The sequence below is a fragment of the Loxodonta africana genome, chromosome 3 (assembly GCF_030014295.1).
Source record: "Loxodonta africana isolate mLoxAfr1 chromosome 3, mLoxAfr1.hap2, whole genome shotgun sequence".
Taxonomy (NCBI): Eukaryota; Metazoa; Chordata; class Mammalia; order Proboscidea; family Elephantidae; genus Loxodonta; species Loxodonta africana.
Window position 1 is genome coordinate 133832661 of NC_087344.1, and position 25010 is coordinate 133857670.

At 36.0% G+C, this 25010-nt stretch overlaps 1 protein-coding gene across 6 annotated transcripts in view; it reads left to right on the forward strand.

The window, feature by feature from the left end:
• Positions 1-25010, forward strand: part of PKN2 (protein kinase N2) — a 206798-nt gene that overhangs the window by 178073 nt on the left and 3715 nt on the right. For 3 of the 6 annotated variants that reach the window (XM_010591133.3, XM_023549408.2, XM_010591134.3), the window contains 4 exons: positions 1930-2072; positions 5534-5641; positions 5850-5930; positions 6019-14564. In XM_010591133.3, coding sequence (XP_010589435.2) covers positions 1930-2072; positions 5534-5641; positions 5850-5930; positions 6019-6222 — 536 coding nt within the window. In that variant the 3' untranslated portion in view covers positions 6223-14564. Of the gene's footprint in view, positions 1-711; positions 800-1929; positions 2073-5533; positions 5642-5849; positions 5931-6018; positions 14565-25010 lie in introns of those variants that run through there. The other 3 variants (XR_010321434.1, XR_010321433.1, XM_064282191.1) reach the window with 3 other exon arrangements.

The following is a 25010-nucleotide window of genomic DNA, read 5'->3' on the forward strand; positions in this document are numbered from 1 at the left end:
ATCAGTCTGCCATGCAGTTGCTAAAACAGTAAAGGGGCCCATATGAATACACATCTGACCATGGCACACCCCTCTGAAAACCCTTCCTGATCTGTCAGCTTACTTCTTCAGCCCTCTCTCTTGCTACTCTAGCAACAGCGAATTGCTTATAGCCTATGTCTCTCCATCACTGTCATCCATCCCAACTCTGTTTACTGATTAACAGCTACTCATCCTTCAGACTTAACTCAGATGTCATCTCCTGAAAAAAGTTATCTGAAACTCCTCTACTGCTGCCATAATGCCCAAGTCTGCTTTAGGAGTCCTTCTTCAGTGTTTCCATAATATCTTGCTGTTACCATGTCAGAGAAGTGAGTTTTACTCATCTTTGTGTTCCCACCACTTAGCATAGATGCCTGGAACCTAATGCATACTCTGAAAATATGTTACTGAGTGACCAGACTTTGAAAATATGTTTTTCTTCATCATCATAAAAATATAATAGTATAATACAATAGTAATAGCTAACAATTAACTGGCCTGTACTGCCATATGTCTCATATGCATGGTCTGTTCTAATCCTCTTAACAATCTTATGAAGTTAAGTGAGTACGATAGCTCCAATGTACAGATAAGGAAATTTAGGCATAGAGAGGTTAGATAACTTTCCCAAGCTCTCACAGCTAACCAGTGGCAAAGCTGAAATTTAAACCCAGGTCTTTGTGATTCCAGAGCCTGTTGTAACCACTGCCATGGAGTTTTGCCAGTTTGAAGTCCTCTCTAATTGGGCCTGCTTTCAGCTTCCTTAAAAAATACCAGTGTAAGAAATTTATTGGAACAAATGAAATATGGAAACTGTATTACTATAATAGACATAATATATGCATATTACATTTAAATGTCACAGATTTTTTGAGTATAAAGAAGACAAAGTAAAAATTTGGAGTAGTTGTATCCTGAAAGTATGCCATATATAATATATTCTAGTTGTGAACAGAGCACAGAATAAAAAACCAAGAAACATTAGTTCTATTTCTCTTAACTTTCTTCCTAATCTTGGCCAAGGCACTTAAAAGACTAATGTAGAATTTTTATACATATTATATTAACTCCTTTAAAAAATAATATTGTACTGAAAAAAAATTGGAATGTGAAAGAAATTTTGCCCCCTCGCGCACCGCTCCCACCAAAAAAAAAAAGACCCTTTCACCCTAATGTCGTAATTTTTCTAATTATACCCTTCAAGTCTTGGTCCATAGACATACAAATTCATTTATGTTTTTAAATCATTGGATGTGCACACCTTTTTAAAAATAGAATTGAGAGCTTTTCTTTCAAGTTTTTTCATAAGATGATTCTTAGAAATGGCTTCAGACACTTTGGAATACATGGAGCCATTATCTTCAATATATAGAATACGTATTTGATTAATATGTTATTAAATTATGGAAAACATATGTTGGAAAATCAGTTAACTAAAATATTAATACCATATCACTATATGACACATTTGGTCACCATCTGATTTTTCAACGGTTTCCTTTTTCAATTTCTAAATTGCTATCATTTTTATAATGAACTAAATAAATCTATTTAAAAGATTGAATTGGAAAGATGGTAGAAATTAAAGCCCCTGATCAGTTTGTTTGTTTTTAACTTCTTAGCAACCCTTGTAATGACAAGAAAGAGAAAGTGACTAAAATGAAGCATGAGAATTTTATTTTTACCCATTAATTAGATAATATAGTTGCTATTGCACACTTTTTTTCTATACCAATCCTCAGCATTTTCTTTAAAAATCTTGGGTATGCCTGAGTTTGGTCACCATGTACAAATGTGCAACTTTAATTTTGCTTCCTATGGATATTTTCTAATTTTTATAGAAAGACATTAGATTTTTTTTTTTTTTTTCTTTTTGCTAACAAATATTTAAATGTTCCTTTTTTTCAGGAATGGGATATGGGGATAGAACAAGCACATTTTGTGGCACTCCTGAATTTCTTGCCCCGGAAGTATTAACAGAAACATCCTACACAAGAGCTGTAGATTGGTGGGGACTTGGTGTACTCATATATGAAATGCTGGTTGGTGAGGTAAGCAGTGTAAAATAGGTAAGAGAGGAGAAGAAAGATGATTGAGAGAACAAAGCATGTGATTTATAAAGCTACCTAATATGTTTCCAGCATAAATGGAACTTGAGTTTTATAAATATTCAGTATACTAGTAATTGGCTATGTTTCTATGATGTCTTCACTTTTTATTTTAGATTTTTATATAACCTGTGGAATGCATTCCAGTTCCTTGAAAATAGTTCCTTAATTTCAGTATTGCTATGATTATATTTTATTATTTTAAGACACAGTCATACATGACTGATCACTTCATGGGGATTAGAATAGCAACAAGACTAATGAAAAGAATGTACTCTTTGTCTATAATGAAGAGTACTATGCATTGATCTAAAATAAATGCTGTCATAAATAAATTATGGTACATTCACACAATGGAATACTACGCATCGATAAAGAACAGTGACGAATCTCTGAAACATTTCATAACATGGAAGAACCTGGAAGGCATTATGCTGAGTGAAGTTAGTCAGATGCAAAAGGACAAATACTGTATAAGACCACTATTATAAGTTCTTGAGAAATAGTATAAACTGAGAAGAACACATTCTTGTGGTTACGAGAGCGGGGAGGGAGAGAGGGAGGAAGGGAGGGTGGGAGGGTTATTTACTGTTTAGTTAGTAGGTAAGAACTACTTTAGGTGAAGGGAAGGCCAATACTCAATACACAGAAGGTCAGCTCAACTGGACTGGGCCAAAAACAAAGAAGTTTCCAGGATAAACTGAATGCTTCGAAGGTCAGCGGAGCAAGGGCAGGGGTTTGGGAACTATGGCTTAAGGGGATTTCTAAGTCAGTTGGCATAATAAACTCTATTGTGAAAATATTCTGCATCCCACTTTGAAGTGTGGCATCTGGGGTCTTAAATGCTAACAAGCGGCCATTTAAGATGCATCAATTGGTCTTAACCCATCTGGATCAAAGGAGAATGAAGAACACCAAGGTCACAAGATAACTATAAGCCCGAGACAGACAGGGCCACATGAACCAGAGACTTACATCATCCTGAGACCAGAAGAACTAGATGGTGCCCGGCCACAACTGATGACTGCCCTGACAGGGAACACAACAGAGAACTCCTGAGGGAGCAGGAGAACAGTGGGATGCAGACCCCAAATTCTCATAAAAAGACCAGACTTAATGGTCTGACTGAGACTAGAGGAATCCCGGCGGTCATGGTCCCCAAACCTTCTGTTGGCCTGGCACAGGAACCATTCCCGAAGACTACTCATCAGACGTGGAAGGGACTGGACAATGGGCTGGAGAGAGATGCTGATGAAGAGTGAGCTACTTGTATCAGGTGGACACTTGAGACTGTATTGGCATCTCCTGTCTGGAGGGGAGATGGGAGGGTAGAGAGGGTTAGAAACTGGCAAAACAGTCACGAGAGGAGAGACTGGAAGAAGGGAGCGGGCTGACTCATTATGGGGAGAGTAAATGGGAGTATATAGTAAGGTGTATATAAGCTTATATGTGACAGACTGACTTGATTTGTAAACTTTCACTTAAAGCACAATAAAAATTATTTAAAAAAATAAAAATGAAATAAATGCTGTCTCCAAAAACAGTGGCATAGAGTTAAAAATATTAACTTTTTTATTCCTATTGTTTTCTTAGATTAAGTTTTATACACAGAAATTGTTACTATTTAGGAAATAGTGAGATCAAATAAATCAGTAATAAGAAACTAATATACTGTGTTATAAATCATTAGAAATGATTGAGTTAGTATGAATTGGGGATCAGTAAATCTTTGACAAATAATTGAAATCTATTAGAGGAACTTGATGACCTAGAGATGCAAGCAGAATTATCTTTTAGTATTGGCTCATTGTTCTGCCAGTTTCGCCAGTGCGAGCAACCTTCCTTGTACATTCAAGGCATGGATAAGTTAAGAGCTGAATGAGTAAATGACTAAGTTACTGAAGGTCAGAAATTTCTGAAGTTTTGCTCACTGCTTGTCAAAAATAACACATGTTAGTTCATCCAAATAGATAGCACCTTTTGGTATGTCAAACTGGAGTGAATACTCTGGAAAAAGAAGTAGCTAATTAAAATGGTATTTACCATATGCCGAACACTGTTCTATGTGCTTTATAAATATTAGCTTGTTTAATTTTATAGCAATATTGGCCTTATGCCCTTTTTCATGTGCATAAACAGAGACACACTCACACAATTCTCAAGTGATAGAGTTGAGATTTTAACCCTGGCATTCTGGCTTCAGAACCTATTTCTAAACCATTATGCTTTGCAGCCTCCTGGCTAATGTGTTGAATCCACCCAGCTTTGTTTCTTATTCTTAAGATCAATAATCCAAATCTGAAATTTAGAAAAACTCCTATATGGTATTTTAGGATAGAAAGATTTATTTTAACCCTATTCCATAGTGGTCTTTACTTTCTAAGAGTGCCAAAGTCATATTTGACAGCTAAGTTTTCAGCATAGTTGACTGTTCATCCCTTTGCACATCAAATTGTTATGCTGAATAGAACATAGCTACGTTGTGACTCAGGGTCATTATGGTCATTAGGAGCAATGATTTTAATGTTATGCTTACTAAAATGCCTCCAAGACCTATTGTAGTGTCGGAGCATTAAATATGCCTAGAACTGTATGCTTAAGATTTTTCAGTATGATTTTGTTGGCAGCTGCTTCTTGGTGCAGTCATTCTGCCTGCTAATCTCTAATTCTGTTTTGCTACCGTTAATTTGCTGTTAACTTTGAAATCCAAAGCACATCCGTATTTGATATATATATATCCACTATTGCCCTTCTGTTGTGGCACTTATCATATGTACCTTACCTGTTTTCTTTTGTATTTTCACAAGATTGAGCTTTTTGAGGCACTGTGTCTATTATACAGATATCCCTCCACTATCTAGTATGCGGAGCCCTGGTGGTGAAGTGGTTAAGAGCTCAGGCTGCTAACCAAAAGGTCAACAGTTCAGATCCACCAGCCGCTCTTTGGAAACCTTAAGGGGCAGTTCTGCTGTGTTCTATAAGGTCACTGTGAGTGGCACACAATAACAACAACATCTAGTATGCACTCTCAGTACTGACTAGCAGGATACAGTAATAATTGAATTAAATAAAATTGAATGGAGTGGCAGGAACTCGAATGGAATAAAATTAAAGAAAAAATGAAATATAGTACATGATATGATGGTATGACCAAGTTTGGTAGAAGGGTCTGTAAAATAAGTTTAAAGAGAATTTTAGTAAGAGTGTATGGCGTGACTTTGGGGTAATAGATAAATATCTGTTGTGGCTTTTTGTAGTCTTTGTTGCTGCTTTTATTGTTTTGGTGAGATTTCCTTTTTTGCGTTGTTTTCATTTTTACTTCCTGGATCTTGGTTGTAATTTGGATAGATGAGATCTTACTGTATTGAAACTCATTTCAACTTACTCAAAGCTATTTCTTCCAGTCTCCCTTTCCTGGTGATGATGAAGAGGAGGTTTTTGACAGTATTGTAAATGATGAAGTAAGGTATCCAAGGTTCTTATCTACAGAAGCCATTTCCATAATGAGAAGGGTAAGAATTAATGGTTTGTAAATTATTTAAATTTTTTATATTGAAAATTTCCAAGTAAAGCTTTAGAAGTTGTTTTTCAATTCACAGAAGTTGCATGGTTTAGGCAGACACATAAAGAAGAAGACATCTAAATCTTGAAAAATTATGAGAATCGTTATCAATGAAGTTATTGGTTTTATTTTAACTTTTGTATTTTACGTTGTGTTAGCTGTTAAGAAGAAATCCTGAGCGGCGCCTTGGAGCCAGTGAGAAAGATGCTGAAGATGTAAAAAAGCACCCATTTTTCCGGGTAAGAATGAAAGTTTAAATTTTTTTATGAAATTAAAACAGTTTAGGAGTAGGAAACTAAACTGATCATTTTATATTTTGTGATCTAGCTAATTGATTGGAATGCTCTTATGGACAAAAAAGTAAAGCCACCATTCGTACCTACCATTAGAGGGCGGGAAGATGTTAGTAATTTTGATGATGAATTTACCTCAGAAGCACCTATTCTGACTCCACCTCGGGAACCAAGGATACTTTCAGAAGAGGAGCAAGAAATGTTCAGAGATTTTGACTACATCGCTGATTGGTGTTAAGTTCCAAGACACTGTGAAACTAACCAGACTGACTCATAAGAAGACCTCTTAAGAATAGCAGCCCTTCATTTGCTTTCTGTGCCACCAATAGCTCTGAACACGTGAAGATTTGTTTAAAAGACTATTCTAATACCTTCTTGAAAAGTGGCTTTTTAATGTATTTTCAACGTAAATCTGAGCACTGGAAACTTTCATGGAGTTTAAACTGAGTGAACACCAGCCATGAAAAGATACATGACAAATTAATATTTGTGGATCAATAGCCTGTTTTTTAAAAAAGAAAGGAAGAAGCACTCTTCTACAGTACTTAGCTTTGCCATATGCCTACCTTAAGTGGAAGGAAAATTAATCAGTTAACTTCACTTAGCTGTTTTATAAAGAGGAAAAAAGGGCTTGGAATGCAATAACTACTCACACTTAGAATGATTCTGTTTGAATAAGGCAAATAAATGCTCTTATATTTTTTAAAAGAAATTACTACAATATCAAAGAATGTAGTTGCAGTTTATGCACATTTTTGGGGCTTGATTTTTTTAAAAACAATGAATCGATGCTTTGTTTTATAAATTTTGTATATTTATTAGGAGAAGATGTTTTTATGGCCTTATCTTTTCCAACCATGTGAGAGAGCCTCAGAGCTTACCAACAGAGCTACTTGCCAAACAATTTTTTGTTTATTAAACAATGCTGAAATGAAGAGGAACAACTAAACGTCAGCATTTACTTAAAATTTGATGTATGAGAACTTCTGATCAGCCTGAACTAAGATACTGTATTACCCGTATGCATTCCCAAAGTCTGCACTCATGTATGTTCAGTCATGCTTTCTTCTAAAATCAGAGAACTGATTACCCCTTTTTTTATAACCATTCTACATTTATCAGCCTAGTTCATCTTGTTCTTGTGTCTGCTGTAGAAGGTAACTATATTTTTGTTATACCATAGGGGTTATCATTGTATACATGCTGTGAACATGTATATGTGCAAGTTGTAATGTATTCTATGTTGTAGGCTTATTATTTAATTTCACCACTTCATCACTTTTCTACAGTGGCCAAGAAGACACCTCAGACTCCAGCATTTACATGAAGTGCATTTGGACATTTTAGGCCACTGGATCCAGATTTTATATTGGCAGTTACTAAGGGTAAAAGCAATATATTGTAACAGAATGTATAAATATTTTTGATAAAACAGTCTATATTTTATAAAAATTATTATAACACTAAAGCTGTACCTCAAAAGTCTCAAAAATAATCTGATCAAATACTTTCTACAACTCTTCAGAGGGCCAGTTTGTGGCTTTTTAAAATTTTCATATAGGGAAATCATTTTGCCAACCATGACTTTACTCTTACCTGAAGTTTTTTTTCTTCCTAGCCCGTGACTTCATTTTTTTTCCTTAGTTTAGTAATAACATTTTTGATCCTGTGCTTAGCATGTTAGGATCATCATACCTCAGGAACAGCAAGTTGTTAACCACCCATACTGAATTAACCATTTAATCACAGCAAGCTCATCTCTTAAAAATTGTTCAAGTTTAAATCCTATGAAAGCACACTGTTATAGAGTTGAGCTAAAAACATTTATAAAATATTTCAGCTTTGCCAGGGTATATTCATAAGTTTTTATTGTTCTCCGAAGAACAATTAAAATTGTTCAGAGATAATTCATATTACCTTCCAAATTGATTATTACCCCAGATCCTGGGGGGAAAATCCTGCAGAAAGAAGGAACAATTTGTTCTTTAAAGTTATTTTAGAATATCAGTTAACTCCCTTGGCAAACGATAAAAGAGGAGCTTAGCTTAATTTTCTGGTTTTAATTTAAACAGTGTTAACTCAACATTGGAAACCCTGGTGGGGGGAGTGGTTAAGTGCTACAGCTGCTAACCAAAAGGTTGGCAGTTCAGATCTACCAGGCGCTCCTTGGAAACCCTGTGAGGCAGTTCTACTCTGTCCTACAGGGTCACTCTGAGTCTGAATCGACTCGACCGCAAAGGGTTTGTTTTTTTTTTTTGGTAATAACACAACATTTTAAAAAAACACTAAATACTTTTGAGGTACAGTCTGTTCACCTTTTCTGGTTCTCAAATATGCATAGAAAGCAATGTCCAAAATATGCTTTTAGCATTAAAAACTGAGGTAGCATTTTGTAAGTACACAGTGTACAGAAATGTTTTTAATTGAAGTCAATCACTAAAAAAAATTAGAGGGCAGGGTATATCCACACGATTAAGCTGAAGAAAGCACTAATTTTTTTTTTTTCTGTAGTTTTTAAAATATATATATATATATATTTTAGTCAGATTTAAAATTTTAAACTATCAAGTGTAAATATATTTTGCTATTACTATATGTGTAAGTGACTGCTCAAGCACTTTGTAAGAAAACTAGGATATTTTAGAATGGAACACTATGCATTCAAATGAAATGTGCCTTTATGTCATTCTAAAAAAAAAAAAATGTGTTTTGCAGTCATAAATTACCACAAATGCACAAATTAAAGTTTAAATAGATTGTAATTTGTAACTTTGGTTTTAAGTATTATTTCCTTTTAGGAACTTCATATTGATCAAAATATGCATTACCTTTATTATGTTCAAGATCACAAAGACTAATGTCATTTACCCTTCTTTCAAATACTTTTTGTCCTAGGGAAGGGCCATGAAGATTCAGAGCAAATTGTTCACCTCACTAGAGATAATGGGAACAGTTTATATTCTAGTCCTGCATGGTCATTAGCATCTTTCATTCAATAGATATTTATGGAATACCTCCTCTGTGTTAAGCATTTTGGGAACAAAGTCTTTATAAGTGAAGAACAGCATGGATTAATGCCATCTAAAATATAAACACTGGTATTATATGTACATGTCTTTTGTTTGAGGTTAACTCACCTTATTTTAGGGCTGAATTTTGGGAAAATAGAAGAATAAAACAATACTAGTCATTTTATAATCATCTTCTTAAAAAATATTTTGGGAATATAAAATGATCTATGCTATCCCTGTAACGAGGAAGCCCTGGTGCAGTGGTTAAGTGCTCAGCTGCTAACAAAAAGGTCAGTGGCTCAAACCACCAGCCATTCCACGGGAGATAGTTGTGGCAGTCTGCTTCTGTAAAGATTTCAGCCTTGGAAACCCTATGAGGCAGTTCTGCTCTGTCTTATAGGATCATTCTTAGTTGAAGTCGACTCAGTGGCAACAAGTTTTACCCCTAAAACAAAAATCAAGGACATAATGGAAATTGCCATTATAGGCTGATTAAGTAAAAGCTGTCTTATAAATTCAAATCTAACAATATTCTGTCGGGCACTCCCTATCTTCCCAAAGCAACTGAGGGTAGTATGAGAAACTTGAAAAGAGCAAATGCTAATTCATGGACCATAATTTTAATTTAGAATTCTTACCTTTCAGCCATCTTTTGAGGTCTTGTATTTCTCTCAGATATTGACCTTACACATTAGTTTGAAGCGTAAAGACAGCGAAACTTACCATTAAAAAGTAAATAATAAACTGCGCATATAACCCAATGCCATTGAGTTGATTACATATATGTATATAATTAGAGGTAAGTATTTCAATGGTTTCTAAATTTTATATGAAACCATTATTTTATGCTTTTTAGTATCACGATTAACTGGATGTTGATTTTCAGTACCCATAAGACACATAATTTAAGTATTGCTGGTCACACTAAAGGTAAGAGAGACCTCCAAGAATTTGTCTCCCCTAGAACAAACAGACAAACCTGAACAGGAGCCTGAGTAAACTAGGGCTTCGGCACCCAAGAGTTAGGGCAGAAGTTCTCAAGCACAAGGATGAGGATGCTCAGAAGTTGGCGCTGGAGGCTGAGTCTACAAGGGTAGGAGAGCTTAGGCCACAGCAGCAGGAAGTTGAAGAGGGTAAGACCCAGAATGATAGGGACCTGGTTTTGGACATGCAGGCAGCCAGAAGGAGTGGGTTTGACCAGAGTGTGAATTCATATAGCGATACCACTGTAGAGATAGCAAACCTTGGAGTAGCAGTAGGACTTAAGTTCTGTGCTAAAATCTTCTAGAGCTTAGGTCCTAGAGTGCGTGACACCCTTTCACTGCCAGTAGAAGCAAACACTAGAGGAAATCATCTCTAGGATGGGACCGTAGAAATCACACAGATTAAGATCAAGTAATATGCTGTCAAAGATCACCAAACATATGAAAGACAGCAAGCTATTGTGGATTGAGAGTGGAAAGAAATAAACATTAAATATAGACATCCCCTCCCAAGGATTGCAAATACTAGAACACTCAGATACAAAATATAGAATAGCTAGACGGCAGTGGGTTATATATAAAATGTTTAAATAACTAAAATTACCAAGGCAAACATGCAAAATGAATTTTCAAAGAATTTTGCAAGCATTTTAAAAATCCAAAAATGGAAAATATAATTGTTCAAGTCAGAAACTCAGTGGCAAGGTTAAACAGCAGATTAGACATCTAAAGAGAGAATTGGGGAGCTGGAATTAATCCATAATAAAGCAAAGAAAGAAAGAAGTACAGGGATGGAAAATATCAAAGGTAGGTTAAAAGATAGGGAAGATAGAATTGGAGACCCAAAAGAAACAACTATAAAAAGAATGGAGGAGAGGCAATATTAAATAATGGCTAAAGATTTTCCAGACGTGATGAAAAATATTCAACAAGTATAATATTCTCCAAACAAGATAAACATAAAGCTATGTATAGAACCATTGTAGTGAAACTGCAAAATACCAAAGACAACATCTTGAACCCATGCGGCGATAAAGCACTAATTGTCTGCAAAGGAAATAGAAACTAATAGCTGACTTCACGATAGCAACAATGGAAGCCATAGCAAAATATTCAGAGCATTGAAAAACAAACTGTCAGCCTAGAATAGTATAGAAAGCAGTTGCCCTCATTCTCAGGACAATTAAAAACATTTTTTAAAGGTATTTTTCTAAAAGAAATCCTAAAGAATGCTCCAAGAAGGAAAATGATCCCAGAAGGATGATCTGAGATACAAAAGAGGATTGTGAACAAATAAAATTGTGAACACTTAGGTAACTCTAAAAAAACCAGATAGTGAGCTGTCAGACAGGCAAGGAAGGAAGGTTTTTGTTTTTGTTTTTTTAAGTCAACAGAAATTCTAGACAGCAGTAGTCGGGAAATCAGAATAGAGATCAGAGCTGAAATATTCTATAGTCCTTTTATTGTTAGAGTGTCAAAGTATTGATTAACTTAAAACTTTTAATTAAATATGAATGATAAAATATCAGGAATATTCACTAAAAAGAATATACCATACTCGTTGCTGCTGAGTCGATTCTGACTCATAGCAACCCTATAGGACAGAGCAGAACTTCCCCATAGGGTTTCCAAGGAGCGCCTGGTGGATTTGGACTGCCGACCTTTTGGTTAGCAGCCATAGCTTTTAACCACTGTGTCGCCAGGGTTTCCAAAAGAATATAGTGTGTATAAATTTAAAACCAAAAGTAAATCCAGATTTATCAGTAATCACCATAGATGTAAATGGAGGAAACTCACTAGGTAAAAGCAGGGTTTGTCATGTTTGATTTAAAAAAGAAAATCTGACTGGTATCATAGACTCATATACCAGTTCCTGATTTTAAAAAGAATGTTTCCAGTATTTCCTTATATGGGGTAAGGTTTTAATGTTTGTTTTGTTTTTGGCAGATAAAAGTAAAATATTGAATTCACCAATAAGATATAATTCTAAGCATTCTGTTGTTAGGTGCCGTCGAGTCAGTTCCGACTCATAGCAACCCTATGCACAACAGAACGAAACACTGCCCGGTCCTGAGCCATCCTTACAATCGTTGTTATGCTTGAGCTCATTGTCGCAGCCACTGTGTCAGTCCAGTCCACCTCATTGAGGGTCTTCCTCTTTTCCACTGACCCTGTACTCTGCCAAGCATGATGTCCTTCTCCAGGGACTGATCCCTCCTGACAACACATCCAAAGTATGTTAAGATGCAGTCTCGCCATCTTTGCTTCTAAGGAGCATTCTGGTTGTACTTCTTCCAAGACAGATTTGTTCGTTCTTTTGGCAGTCCATGGTATATTCAATATTCTTTGCTAACACCACAATTCAAAGGCGTCAACTCTTCTTCGGTCTTCCTTATTCATTGTCCAGCTTTCACATGCATATGATGCGATTGAAAATACCATGGCTTGGGTCAGGCGCATCTTAGTCTCTAGGGTGACATCTTTGCTCTTCAACACTTTGAAGAGGTCCTTTGCAGCAGATTTGCCCAATGCAGTGCGTCTTTTGATTTCTTGACTGCTGCTTCCATGGCTGTTGATTGTGGGTCCAAGTAAAATGAAATCCTTGACAACTTCAATCTTTTCTCCGTTTATCATGATGTTGCTCATTGGTCCAGTTGTGAGGATTTTTTTTTTTTTATGTTGAGGTGCAATCCATACTGAAGGCTGTGGTCTTTGATCTTCATTAATAAGTGCTTCAAGTCCTCTTCACTTTCAGCAAACAAGGTTGTGTCACCTGCATAACGCAGGTTATTAATGAATCTTCCTCCAATGCTGATGCCCCGTTTTTCTTCATATAATTCAGTTCATATAGTTCTCATATGAGAAGCTGGACTATATGAAGAAGAATGGGGCATCAGGATTGGAGGAAGCATTCTATACTTAATAAAATATTCTCTAAATACGAAAAGCAAAAAAAAAAAAAAAAGCTACTGAAAAAAACTGACACACACCCATCACAGTGGGAGACTTGAACTCATCTCCATTTTTGATAGCTTAATTTTTTAAAATCAGCAAAAGTAGAGACTTTTGGAATAAAGCAATTAACAACCTTGATCCAATGGACGTACATAGAATAATGCATACCACAATTAAGAGACTCCACGTTCTTTTCAAGCACACTGGGAGCATTTATAAAAACAAGCCTTAAAACAAATCTCAGAAAATTACAGACTATAGTGATATAAATTACATTTTCGAACTGGTTAGATTGAAAAGATTTTAAATCTATAAATATATTAGAAATTTTAAAAATACCCTCTAAATAATGGATCAAAAGAAGAAATTTTAATGAAAATTAAATACTTAGATAATTATACATATCAAAATTTGAGGGATGCCACAAAATTAATGCTTTCTGGGAACTTTATAAACCAGATGCATATAAGAAAGGCTAAAGGTTAAAATTGATTAAATTGTTCAGCTTAAGAAGTAGAAAAATAATAAATGGAAAGGAAACAAACAATGGAAACAGAAGCAAAAATTGGTTCCTTGAAAACGCTACCAAAATTGACAAATCTCTGAAAAAATAAAGATACAAGCATAAATGCTATCATAAATTAATATAGCTACAGCCAGGATTTTTAAAAATAAACTACTATCAGCAATATTCAAATAAATTTGAAAACTTAAAGTAGTGGAGATATTCCTTGAAAATATAATGTGTGAATGCTAACCTGTGAAGAAACCAAAAGATTAAATAGTCTTACAATTATTAAATAAAAGCAGAAGTTTAAAACTCTCCCAAAACATTGAGCCCAGATTGTTTTACAAGTGTGTTCTTCCAGACTTTGAAGGAAGAGATTATTTCAACCTCATAGAAAGCTTTTGAGAGAATGGGGAAAATATTTCCCAACACATTCTGTGAAGTCAATGTAATCTAGATAACAAAACAGACAAGGACAGTACATTACTAGCAAATTTCATTCATGAATGTTGGTGCAAAAATTCTAAACAAAATAGAAAATTAAATTCCATGATGTATTATTTGGATGCTAGTCCATGAGCAAATTAGGGTTATCCTAGGAATGAGCAAATTAGGGTTATCCTAGGAATACAAGGGTGACATTATAAGTAAAAATCTCTAAGTGTCATTCACCATATTAACAGATTTAAGGAGAAAAAATAATAGGTTAAGAAAAAATCTGTCACATTTCTGGTTATAACAATAAAACAATAGACATTCGCTTCCTTAACAGGTAAATGGTGTCAACAACAACAACAAAAAACCTAAAACCATTGACTTTATCCCCTGTGAGGAAGCACTGGAAGTGTTCCCTTTAAAGTTAGGAAGAGGTCTACGATGCCTGTCATTAGTACTGCTTTTCAACATTGTATTGTGTTACTTTCAGCAGTAGAAAGATTGAAAGGAGAAAATAAAATGATTATTATTTGCAAATAATTTCCTACCTAGAAAACAAACTTCAATGTGCTAGCATTAATAGTTTACTCAAGATGTTGGATATAAGATAAAGACACAAATCAGTTGCATTTCTGTGCACCATCAACAACAATTGGGATACATAATTTTTTTTAAGACAATTTTTGCAGTAACAGCAAAGGTAAATTACCTAGAAATAAATTTAACAATGATGCATATCACCCACAAACAAAATTGGGAAACATTAAAGAAGACTTAAGTAAATATAGAAATATCCCATTTTATGAGTTGTCAGTGCTCATTTTGCTCTCTAGATTTAAGGCAATTGCAACCAGAATCCCAAGAAGAATTTTTATGGGGCTTTATAAGCTCATTCTAAAACTTACATAGATATAAGAGCAAAAGGTCAGTAATAGTCAAAGAATACTCAATAAATTTCTGAAGAAGAAAAAGGAAGAGTAGGAATTTGCTCTACCAGGTTTCAAGACTTATAAAGGTGTAGCAATTACTATAGTATTGGTGCATGTTACAGATGAGAGAGCCAAGGAACAAACCCACACACATCTGGAGCTTTGGTATATAAAAGAAGTGGTATGGTAATTCAGTGATGAAAATGTTCTATAAAGAGAGTTAAGGAAATTATCCATATGGAAAGGGAAAAAGAAATGGAATTCTTATCAAATTGAATTAAGCACTTAAATGTCAAAAGGAAAACTTCAAACATTGAAAATATGTATACAGAAAAAGAAAACACTAAACTGCAAGGAAGATTGATAAATTCAACTAAAATTATGGACTTCTGTTTATCAAAAGACACCGTAAAGAAAAAGGACACAAACTGGAAGTAGATAATTTCCAATACATGTAACTGACAAAGAAGTAGTATCTGCCATATACTTAAAACTCAAAGAAAAGGTCAAAAGATATGAGCAGACATTTCACATGGACAAAAAACATGAAAATTTGCCCAATCTGAATAACAATCACCAAACTACAAATCAGGACCACATTGAGATTTAATTTTGCGCCCATTCAATTGGCAAAAATTTTAAATTCAGACCATACCAGTTATTGGAGATGGGGTGGAACAATGAGTTCCTTTATACAGTGCTGTGAGTAATGTAAAGAAGTACAAATACTTTGGAAAACAAGTTAGTATTATAAATTTGAACATAAAATTTAGTACCCAGCAATTCCACTTGAATATTATATCTGGGAGAAACTTGTACATTTGCACCAAGAGACATGAAAAAGAATGTTCATAGCATTCTTTATAATAGCAAAAACTGGAAACAAACCAAATAGTCATCAACAGAATAGTTTAATAAAATGTGGTATGTTTACACAATGAAATATACAGCATTGAAAATCAACTGCAGCTATAGGAAACAATACAAAAAACGCTTGAAAGAAGCAAATCACAGAAGACTACATACAGTATGTGTCCTTTCTAAAGTTAAAAAGACGAACCTATAAATGTGATTTTTTTTTTTCTTTTTTAAGTAAAGGAATGTTAAAAATTAATATACTGGTTATCTGGGTCAGGATGCAGAAGAAGAACCTACAGGTGGAGCACATTGATGGATAAAAGTTAACTGGTAGTATTTTAGGTCTTCATTTTGGCTTGTTTAAGAGAGTCCCTGGATGGTGCAAATGGTTAAGAGCTGGGCTACTAACCTCTGTGGAGCAATTTTTTAGGTCTACAGTTTGGCTTGTTATTTCACCAATGTTCAGTGTATCCATAATAAATTAATATGCCCCTCACCCCCTTTGAATTTTCACTTTTCCAGCTTAAATTACGTTATTCATCATTTTAATCACTCTCACATATACCCTCAGATTCCCTTGCTGCTTTCCCTCTTGCTTCTTTGTACAACCCTGTTAAAACCCCAACCCCAACTTCTGTTAAATCCATCTCTTCACCTGCAGGACTGTGCTAACTGGTCTCACTACTGCAAAGGGGACCCTTACTAGATTTCCCTAATCTTGCAAGTTGCCATTGAGTCAATGCCAACTCATGGCCACCCCGTGCGTGCAGAGTAAAACTGTTCATAGGGTTTTCGAGGTTGTGATGTTTTCAGAAGCAGATCACCAAACCTTCTGAGGTGCCTCTGGGTGAATTTCAACCCCCAGCCTTTTGATTAGTAGTCCAGCTCTTAACCATTTGCATCACACGGGGACTGTCTTAAATCCATCTTTTCCTGCAGAGCTGTGAAAACTGGTCTCACTACCATGAAGGGAACCCTTACTAAATTTTCCTAGTCTAGTGATTTTCAAATGTTTGAACGCATCAGAATCACTTGGAGGATTTGTTAAAACACAAGTGCATGGATCTCACCCCCAGTTTATGATTAAGCAGTCATGGGGTGGGGCCTGATAATTTACATTTCTTGCAAGTTTCTGGGTGATCACCCTTCCAGCCTGGCCATAAAACAAGTCTCAATAAATTTAAAAGGATTACAGTTTTTAAAATCATTTGGATATCAGTGCCTAAAATTCAAAATTTCACATTATGTGTAAATTATCTCCTTGTGGCAGCTGACTTTGTGGCTAAAGTAATAGAAATGAGAAGAAGGTGAATTTCAGCATATTAAAAATCATTACAAGGAAGCAAAACTTCTGCCATATGCTGAGATCCATTTCCTATCCAGGACTTGAAAAATGTAAGTAGTCACATTTATTCTTATTAAAGTCAGCAAGAGAAAGTCATAAAAGGAATAATCAAATTAATGTACTAATGTTTTTAATGTAATTGTGGACTCTGAAATAACGTTCTTCTTTTGTGAAGCAGTCAGTACCAAAAAGATCAGAAGAAACAATTCAATAACGCTTCCTCAATGTAGCAACATTTGGAGTAGTTAACCATGTGTGAATTTGCATATATCTAAAGTTGAACTTAATCTTATGCAATAATACTCATTTAAAAATTAAGTAAGGCAAAAATTGCATATAATCATAATTCTCCTTTAAAGTTCTTTAAATTACCCATAAAAGTACAACGAAGTTTGGCTTGCTTATCAGAATGTTTGGAAAGCTCATTTTCTCACAGTGCGTTACCACCTATAGGTACACATTTGATAGTTGCATCTTCCAACCATAAGTTTAATATCCTTTTCCTCTTCACTGAAGTCTTGTCACATAGTTGGCTCATCACCTTATTGGATACTGATTCATTTGATGTCATGGCTTGATATATTTCTCTCCCATTTTGATTGCTTGCTGATTTTGTCGTAACTCTATTTGCTTATACATTGGAGACAGACACACTATCTCTTTTACAAAGACAGCCAATTTAACTTACAGCATTGGAACACATTGCTGTTAAGTTTAACATCTTGGTTTAAGTGATTGGCTTGCATTTGGAGACTGTGTTGTACAAAAAAAAAAAAAAACTATAGGACTAGAATCACTTAGCACAGTGAGATGTACATACTGTGAAAGACATACAGAAATTAAGACCAGCTAAGGGATAAGTAAACTCTGCTCCCTTCTCATGCTCTCTTTGGAAAATGGATGCATTAAGAGAGTGGAATAAGAGGCAAGAGTGGTTATGCCATTTAAATTACTTTTCTCTCTCGTGTGTACATGCATGCCAAATAAGTTAGTTGTGTTTGTGTAAATTGTTTGATATTGTAATATAATTATATGAAGTAATCTGTAAGAAGTCCCTGCTTCTCCCTTAAAATAACCAGCACTTTGTCTCTCCCAGACATAAACACATATAAGCAGAGACAGCAGTTCAGGATATCAAGATCACCGTATTGGCTTCAGGCTTCCTGGAGCATCGTACTGTTCACTATGGCAATTCAAGTGTTCCCACTTCTTATTGTATCACATCAGGAGGTAAATAATGTCAAGTTTTTGCACTGTAATTAACCCATAGCTCCCGAGTCAATTCCAACTACTAGCAACCCTGTAGGACTGAGTAGAACTGCCCAATAGAGTTTCCAAGGCTGTAAATGTTTACTGAAGCATACTGACACATCTTTCTCCTGCTGGGCGGCTGACGGGTTCTAACCACAGACCTTTCATCACCGGGTCTCCTTGCGCTGTCATTGATCTAAGTTAAATCACTTTGCTAAGGTGTTGAACACCATCTCTCTCTTTATAAAGATATATTTTTCCCTTTGTAATTAATAATCAGTCTGTGAGATAATGTTAGGTGTTGTCTAGTCAGCTCTAATAGTGACACTATGCACAACAGAATGAAACACTGCCTGGTCCTGTGCCATCTTCACAATCATTGCCATGTTTGACACTATTGTTGCAGCCACTTCTCGTTGAGGGTCTTTCTCTTTTCCACTGATCCTCTACTTTACCAAGCATGATGTCCTTCTCCAGGGACTAATCCCTCCTAAAAACATATCCAAAGCACGTGAGACAAAGTCTCGCCATCCTCACTTCTGAGAAGCATTCTGGCTGTACTTCCAAGACAGATTTGTTCCTTCTTGTGACAGTCTGTGGTATGTTCAATATTCTTCACCAACATCATAGTTCAAAAGCATCAATTCTTGTTTGGTCTTCCTTATTCGTTGCCCAACTTTCGCCTGCATATGAGGTGACTGAAAATACCAGGGCTTGGGTAAGGCACACCTTAGTCCTCAAAGTGACATCTTTACTTTTTAACACTTTGTAGAGGTCTGTTGCAGTAGATTTGCCCAGTGCAATACATCATTTGATTCCTTGACTGCTGCTTCCATGGGTGTTGATTGTGGATCCAAGTAAAATGAAACCCTTGACAACTTCAATATTTTCTCCATTTATTGGGATGTTGCTTATTGGTCCAGTTGTGAGGATTTTTGTTTTCATTGTTGGGATGTAATCCATACTGAAGGCTGTATAATCTTTGATCTTCATTAGTAAGTGCTTCGAGTCCTCTTCACTTTCAGCAAGGACGTTTGTGTCATCTGCCTGTGAGAGAATACTTTGACATTGTTTGAATGTCCCATTTCCCAACAACCTTTTTTCCAGTGGTTTTAACGTTCATTAATTACCCTCATCTGAATAAGGTGTTACACTGGAGGTTGCAAAGTAACTTTCTAACTTTAGTATTTCTTCTACATTCATAGCTACCATTCTTATGTTTCAGAAAAAAAAGTTTTCCTTTTTTCTCCTTTGTATTATTCTGTATGCATAAATTTATTTTTATCCATTGTATTATAGTCCTATAGTCCATTACTATTATTTTCTCTTGGATTCTCAGATTGTCCCAAATTTGACCCCGTTGGTCTTTGAGTACCTTCTTGTTTTCTTGTGCTAAAAGATGTTCTAGGCTTTCTTTATGCTGTCTCACCCCAAACCTGAAATTACCTTTTTTTTTTTTTTTCCCCAAGACACATTGAAGAAGGGTATTTAGAACTAAAATTTGGTTGCTATTGTGAAATAATGACTCCTAGGCCCTTTCAACAGTTGCAGTAGTACATTGACAGGGAACTGCCAGAAATTCAAGCTGGATTCAGAAGAGCATGTGAAATGAGGAATATCATTGCTGATGTCAGATGGATCTTGGCTGAAGGCAGAGAATACCAGAAAGATGTTTGCCTGTGTTTTATTGACTACATGAAGGCATTCAACTGTGTGGATCATAACAAATTATAGATAACATTGTGAAGAACGAGTATTCCAGAAAACTCAATTGTGCTCAAGAGGAACCTGTACAAAGACCAAGAGACAGTCACTTGGATAGAACAAGGATACCACATGCTTTAAAATCAGGAAAAGTGTGTGTCAGAGTTGTATCCCTTCACCATGCTTATTCAGTTTGTATGCTGAGCAAATAATCTGAAAAGCTGAAATATATGAAGAAGAACATGGCATCAGAATTATTAGAGGAAGACTAACAGGGTGCGATATGCATATAACGTAATCTTGCTCCTGAAAGTGAAGAGTACTTACAGCACTTACTGATGGAAACTAAAGCCTTCAGTATAGATTACACCTCAACATAAAGCAAAGATCCTCACAACTGGACCAGTAAGTAATTTCATGGTAAACAGAGAAAAGATTGACATTGTCAAGGATTTCATTTTACTTGGATCCACAATCAAGGTTCATGGAAGCAGCAGTCAAGAAATCAAAGGACATACTGCATTGGGCAAATCTATTGCAAAAGACCTCTTCAAAGTGTTAAAGGACTAAGGTGCATCTGATCCAATCCCTGGTATTTTCAGTCACCTCATATGCATGTGAAAGCTGGACAGTGAATAAGGAAAACGAAGAAGAATTGATGCCTTTGAATTATGGTGTTGCCGAAGAATATTGAATACACCACGGACTGCCAGAAGGGACAAGTCTGTTTTGGAAGAAGTACAGCCAGAATGCTGCTTAGAAGTGAGGATGGCAAGACTTAGTCTCACGTACTTCGGACATGTTATTAGGAGGGACTAGTCCCTGAAAAAGGATATCATGCTTGGTAAAGTAGAGGATCAGTGAAAAAGAGGAAGACCCTCAGGACTGACACCATGGCTGCAACAATGATCTCAAACATAGCAGTGATTGTGAGGATGGCACAGGACCAGGCAATATTTCGTTCTGTTGTACATAAAGTCTCTATGAGTTGGAACCAACTTGACGGCACCTAACAACAACAACAAAGGCCCTGCCAGTATTCTTTTTCAGCTTCCCTCGTTTCACTATTTGTTTCTGCCACAGTGAAAAGCTTTTTTTCCAAGGGGCTGCATTTAGAGATAAATCAACCATTTTTATATTAAAAAAAAAAAATTTTTTTTTTATATTAGAAGGTAATATTTTGTACTTGTTCTAGAAAAACTTGATCAGTTTACCAGAAAACACTATATACTTTGTTTTAAAAATATGTGAAAGCTTGACTACTTTCACACCTTCATGAGAACCAGATAAATAGATCAGTGGTCCCCAAAAGTCCAGTTTTTGGTGATTGTCGTATAGTTCCTACTTGCTCTTTTCTTTTTAGCTGTTCCTGTGAAATTGTCACACTCAAACAGATTTGCTTGTCCTACTGTACAAATTCATATTTTGGATTTTCACTGGAATTCACTTCATCATTTTTTACATTTATGTTGAATTGTAGCATTTACCTCATTCTTCTTGCTTTTACATTTCACTGAGCCACATTTGAGGCATTAGTTTATTGTGAAATACAGATAAAATGCAACACAATAAGCACAATAAAAATGCAAACTAACCAGAACTAAGCATTAGCAAGTGATGTGGAAACACGTTACCCCTTATCTGCCTAACACAATCTGTGTAGTGTCCACAAAATATTTAAGAATGTAATTATTAACAAAAGAATGGGGTTTCTGTCAAAATAATAGCCACACTTACTGTTTACAAGTTTGAAATGTATGGGGAAAAAATTAATCCCTGTACTTTTTTCTCTGACATCAAACTGCTTATAGACTTCCAGGTATTTCCAGCAATCAAAACACTTTAAGAGAGAGAGGTAGGCTTTATGTATCATCCACCTTCCTGGACTCAGCAAATCCAGGGCTCTTTTGGATAAAGTAAATAAATTGCAATCCAATTTCTGAAGTACCCTTGATGCCTCTTTAGCATCTGCTTTTCCTTTACACAGCAATTCTACTATCTGGCCACCCACTCTGAAAAAGGGTTTTCTGTGCTATAGTCTAATTAGAATGGGTAGAAAATAAGGTCCTTTGGTTCTGTGGGCATTTGACATATTAAAAATTACCAGAGACCTACACTCTACTCTTCAACTTTGTAGGGTCAGAAATTTTTATCAGCTCATAGAATGACTAGATTCTGAATTAGTTAGAATAGAGATTCTGCTGTGTGCAACAGACCCAAAAGAACAATAGCTTGAATGAAGGATAGGTTGGTATGGCTGCTCAGACAAGACTATCTAGGAACTTAGACTTACTTGAGTTTATAGCTCTGCAATTTTTGTATTTGCCATAATCTGTATAGTCTAAGATGTCTCACATCATATTGACATCCCAGTCAGTAGGAAGAGGGAAAACAAGGGGCATGACTTACTGGCATGACTCAAGTTGCTCACATTACTTACACTGTCATCCCACTGGCCAAAAATTAGCTGCAAGAATGACTGACACACATCATCTTTATCTTGTGCACATATATGCATGTTCTAATACCACCAAAAGAGATGACAGATACTGGGCGTGTTATCTGTACATTCTCTGCCACAAGCTCTTAGAATATTAATCCATACTAATCAAACTTCTTGTAATTAGGTGCTGTCAAGTCAGTTCCGATTCATAGCGACCTTATGTACAACAGAACAAAACACTGCCCAGTCTTGCACCATACCCACAATCATTGTTATGCTTGAGCCCATTGTTGTATAGCCACTGTGTCAATCCATGTTGTTGAGGATCTTCTTCTTTTTCACTGACCCTGTACTTTACCAAGCGTGACATCCTTTTCCAGGGGCTGATCTCTCCTGACAACATGTCCAAAGTATGTAAGCTGTAGAAGACATTAATTGCACTAAGTAATATTTTTTAATTAAGGTAAATGTTGTGAGAGTCCTTCAGAGCTTAGCCGTCTTTCATCTCTACTCTTCCTTCAAGATTGCTGGCTTTACGTACCTCCTCTATGCTGATGAACCCTAAACTTTACACTGTAGACTTTGACTTACCCCTGAGTTCCAGAAGCAGATGTCCGCGTGTGCACTTGCCGTCTTTACTTAGGTAGGCATCTCAAAGTAAATCCAAAAGAATTGTCAACTTTTGTTCCTTGAACTCCCACTCCCACCCCACAAAAAAAACAGATTTTGTCCCAATCTTTCCTAACTTTATAAAAGGTATTGCCATCTACCAAGTTGTTTAAGCCAAAGTCTACATACTTTCCTTGATTTCTCCCTACGTCCAAATGATCACCACATCCTGTGGGTAACCTCCAATACATACCACCGATTTCTCACTTTCTAGATTTCCACAGCTGCCACCCCACCGGAGCCCTCATTGCTCTCATCTGAAGCCTCCTAGCAGGTCTCCCTGCTTTCACTCTTGCCTCTTAATTCATATCGGCTCAGCACCCAATATGATTTCTTAAAAGAACACTAACTGAAACTGTATCGCTGACCTGCTCAAAACTCCATTAGGTTCTCATTCCTGAGAATAAAGTTTAATTTTTCATTACAGTCCACAAGGCCTTATATTATCTGGCTCCTGCTTAGCTTCTCTATACTTCTAACTATACTTCAGCCACACTGGTGTCCTGTCTGAACCCCAAACACTCCAAACTCTTTCCTGCCTCAATGACTATCTTGTTCCTGCCTGCAGTGTCTTTCCCCCCAGCTCTTTACATGATTGGTTCATTCTCGCCTTTCAGACCTCAGCTCGGATGTCTCCTTCCCTGATTACTGTCTCGTCATGCCATTCATTTCCCTCAGAGCAGCACTCTGGAATTATACTGTGTATTTTCCCTTTGCCTCAGCTTTCTCATCTATAAATTGCATAATAGTGACATGTCCTGACAGATTTCAGAAGTGAGGTAAGTTAATATATGTAAATAAACCTCTTAGAACAGTGCCTGACATATAGTAACCTTGTAATGAATGTTAATTATTGCTGTTATTACTGTTTTTATTATTTGTCTGCCTTGCTAGACTGTAAGCTCCATGAAAGTAGACATTGTCTTATTCACTTCTGTATCCCCAGTGACTCAACAGTACTTAGCTCATATTTGTGCTCAATAACTGTTTAATGAATTTGAGAAATTATTTAACAAGCATTTATTGGCCATCTACCATGTTCTGAAACTGTACTCATTAGTGGTGATTCAAACATGAAAAAGACGTGCTCCCTGCACCCAAGATGCTCTAAGTTTAGTGTGTAAGCAAAAAAGAAAGTTTTTAATATGGTATGATAGATATGTAAAAACTGGTTGCTGTAGAGTTGATTCTGACTCATGGCAACCCCATGTGTGTCAGAGTATAACTGTGCTTCATAGGGTTTTCAATGGCTGATTTTTTGAAAGTAGAATGCCAGGCCTTTCTTCCAAGGCACTTCTGGGTGGACTGGAATCACCATCATTTTGATTACCAGCCAAGTGTGTTAACCATTTGCAGCACCTGGTAACTCCAGTAGATAAATATTAGGAGTAAGTGCAAATTACACAGATCGTGGTAGACAAAGCCATGTTAGGTAAAAAGGCTTGGTAACTATGGAATTAGTTAAGTAAGTTTAATGTTCTTCAAGGGAAATTTTGTGATAAAACATATGAGGAAGTGTCTAATATGGTGCTTGATAGATTACCACACTAATGTTGGTTGTTGTTGTTAGGTGCCATCGAGTCAGTTCCGACTTGTAGCAACCCTGTGTACAATCAAACAAAACACTGCCCGGTCCTGCTCCATCTTCACAATCATTGTTATGCTTAAGCCCATTGTTGCAGCCACTGTGTCGATCCATCTCATAGAGAATCTTCTTCGTTTTCACTGACCTCTACTTTACCAAGCATGATGTCCTTCTCTAGGGACTGATTCCACCTGACCACATGTGCGAAGTATGTGAGACATAGTCTCGCCATCCTTGTTTCTAAGGAGTATTTTGGTTGTACTTCTTCCAACACACATTTTGTTCATTCTTTTGACAGTCCGTGGTATATTCAATATTATTCTCCACCACAATTTAGAGGTGGCAGTTCT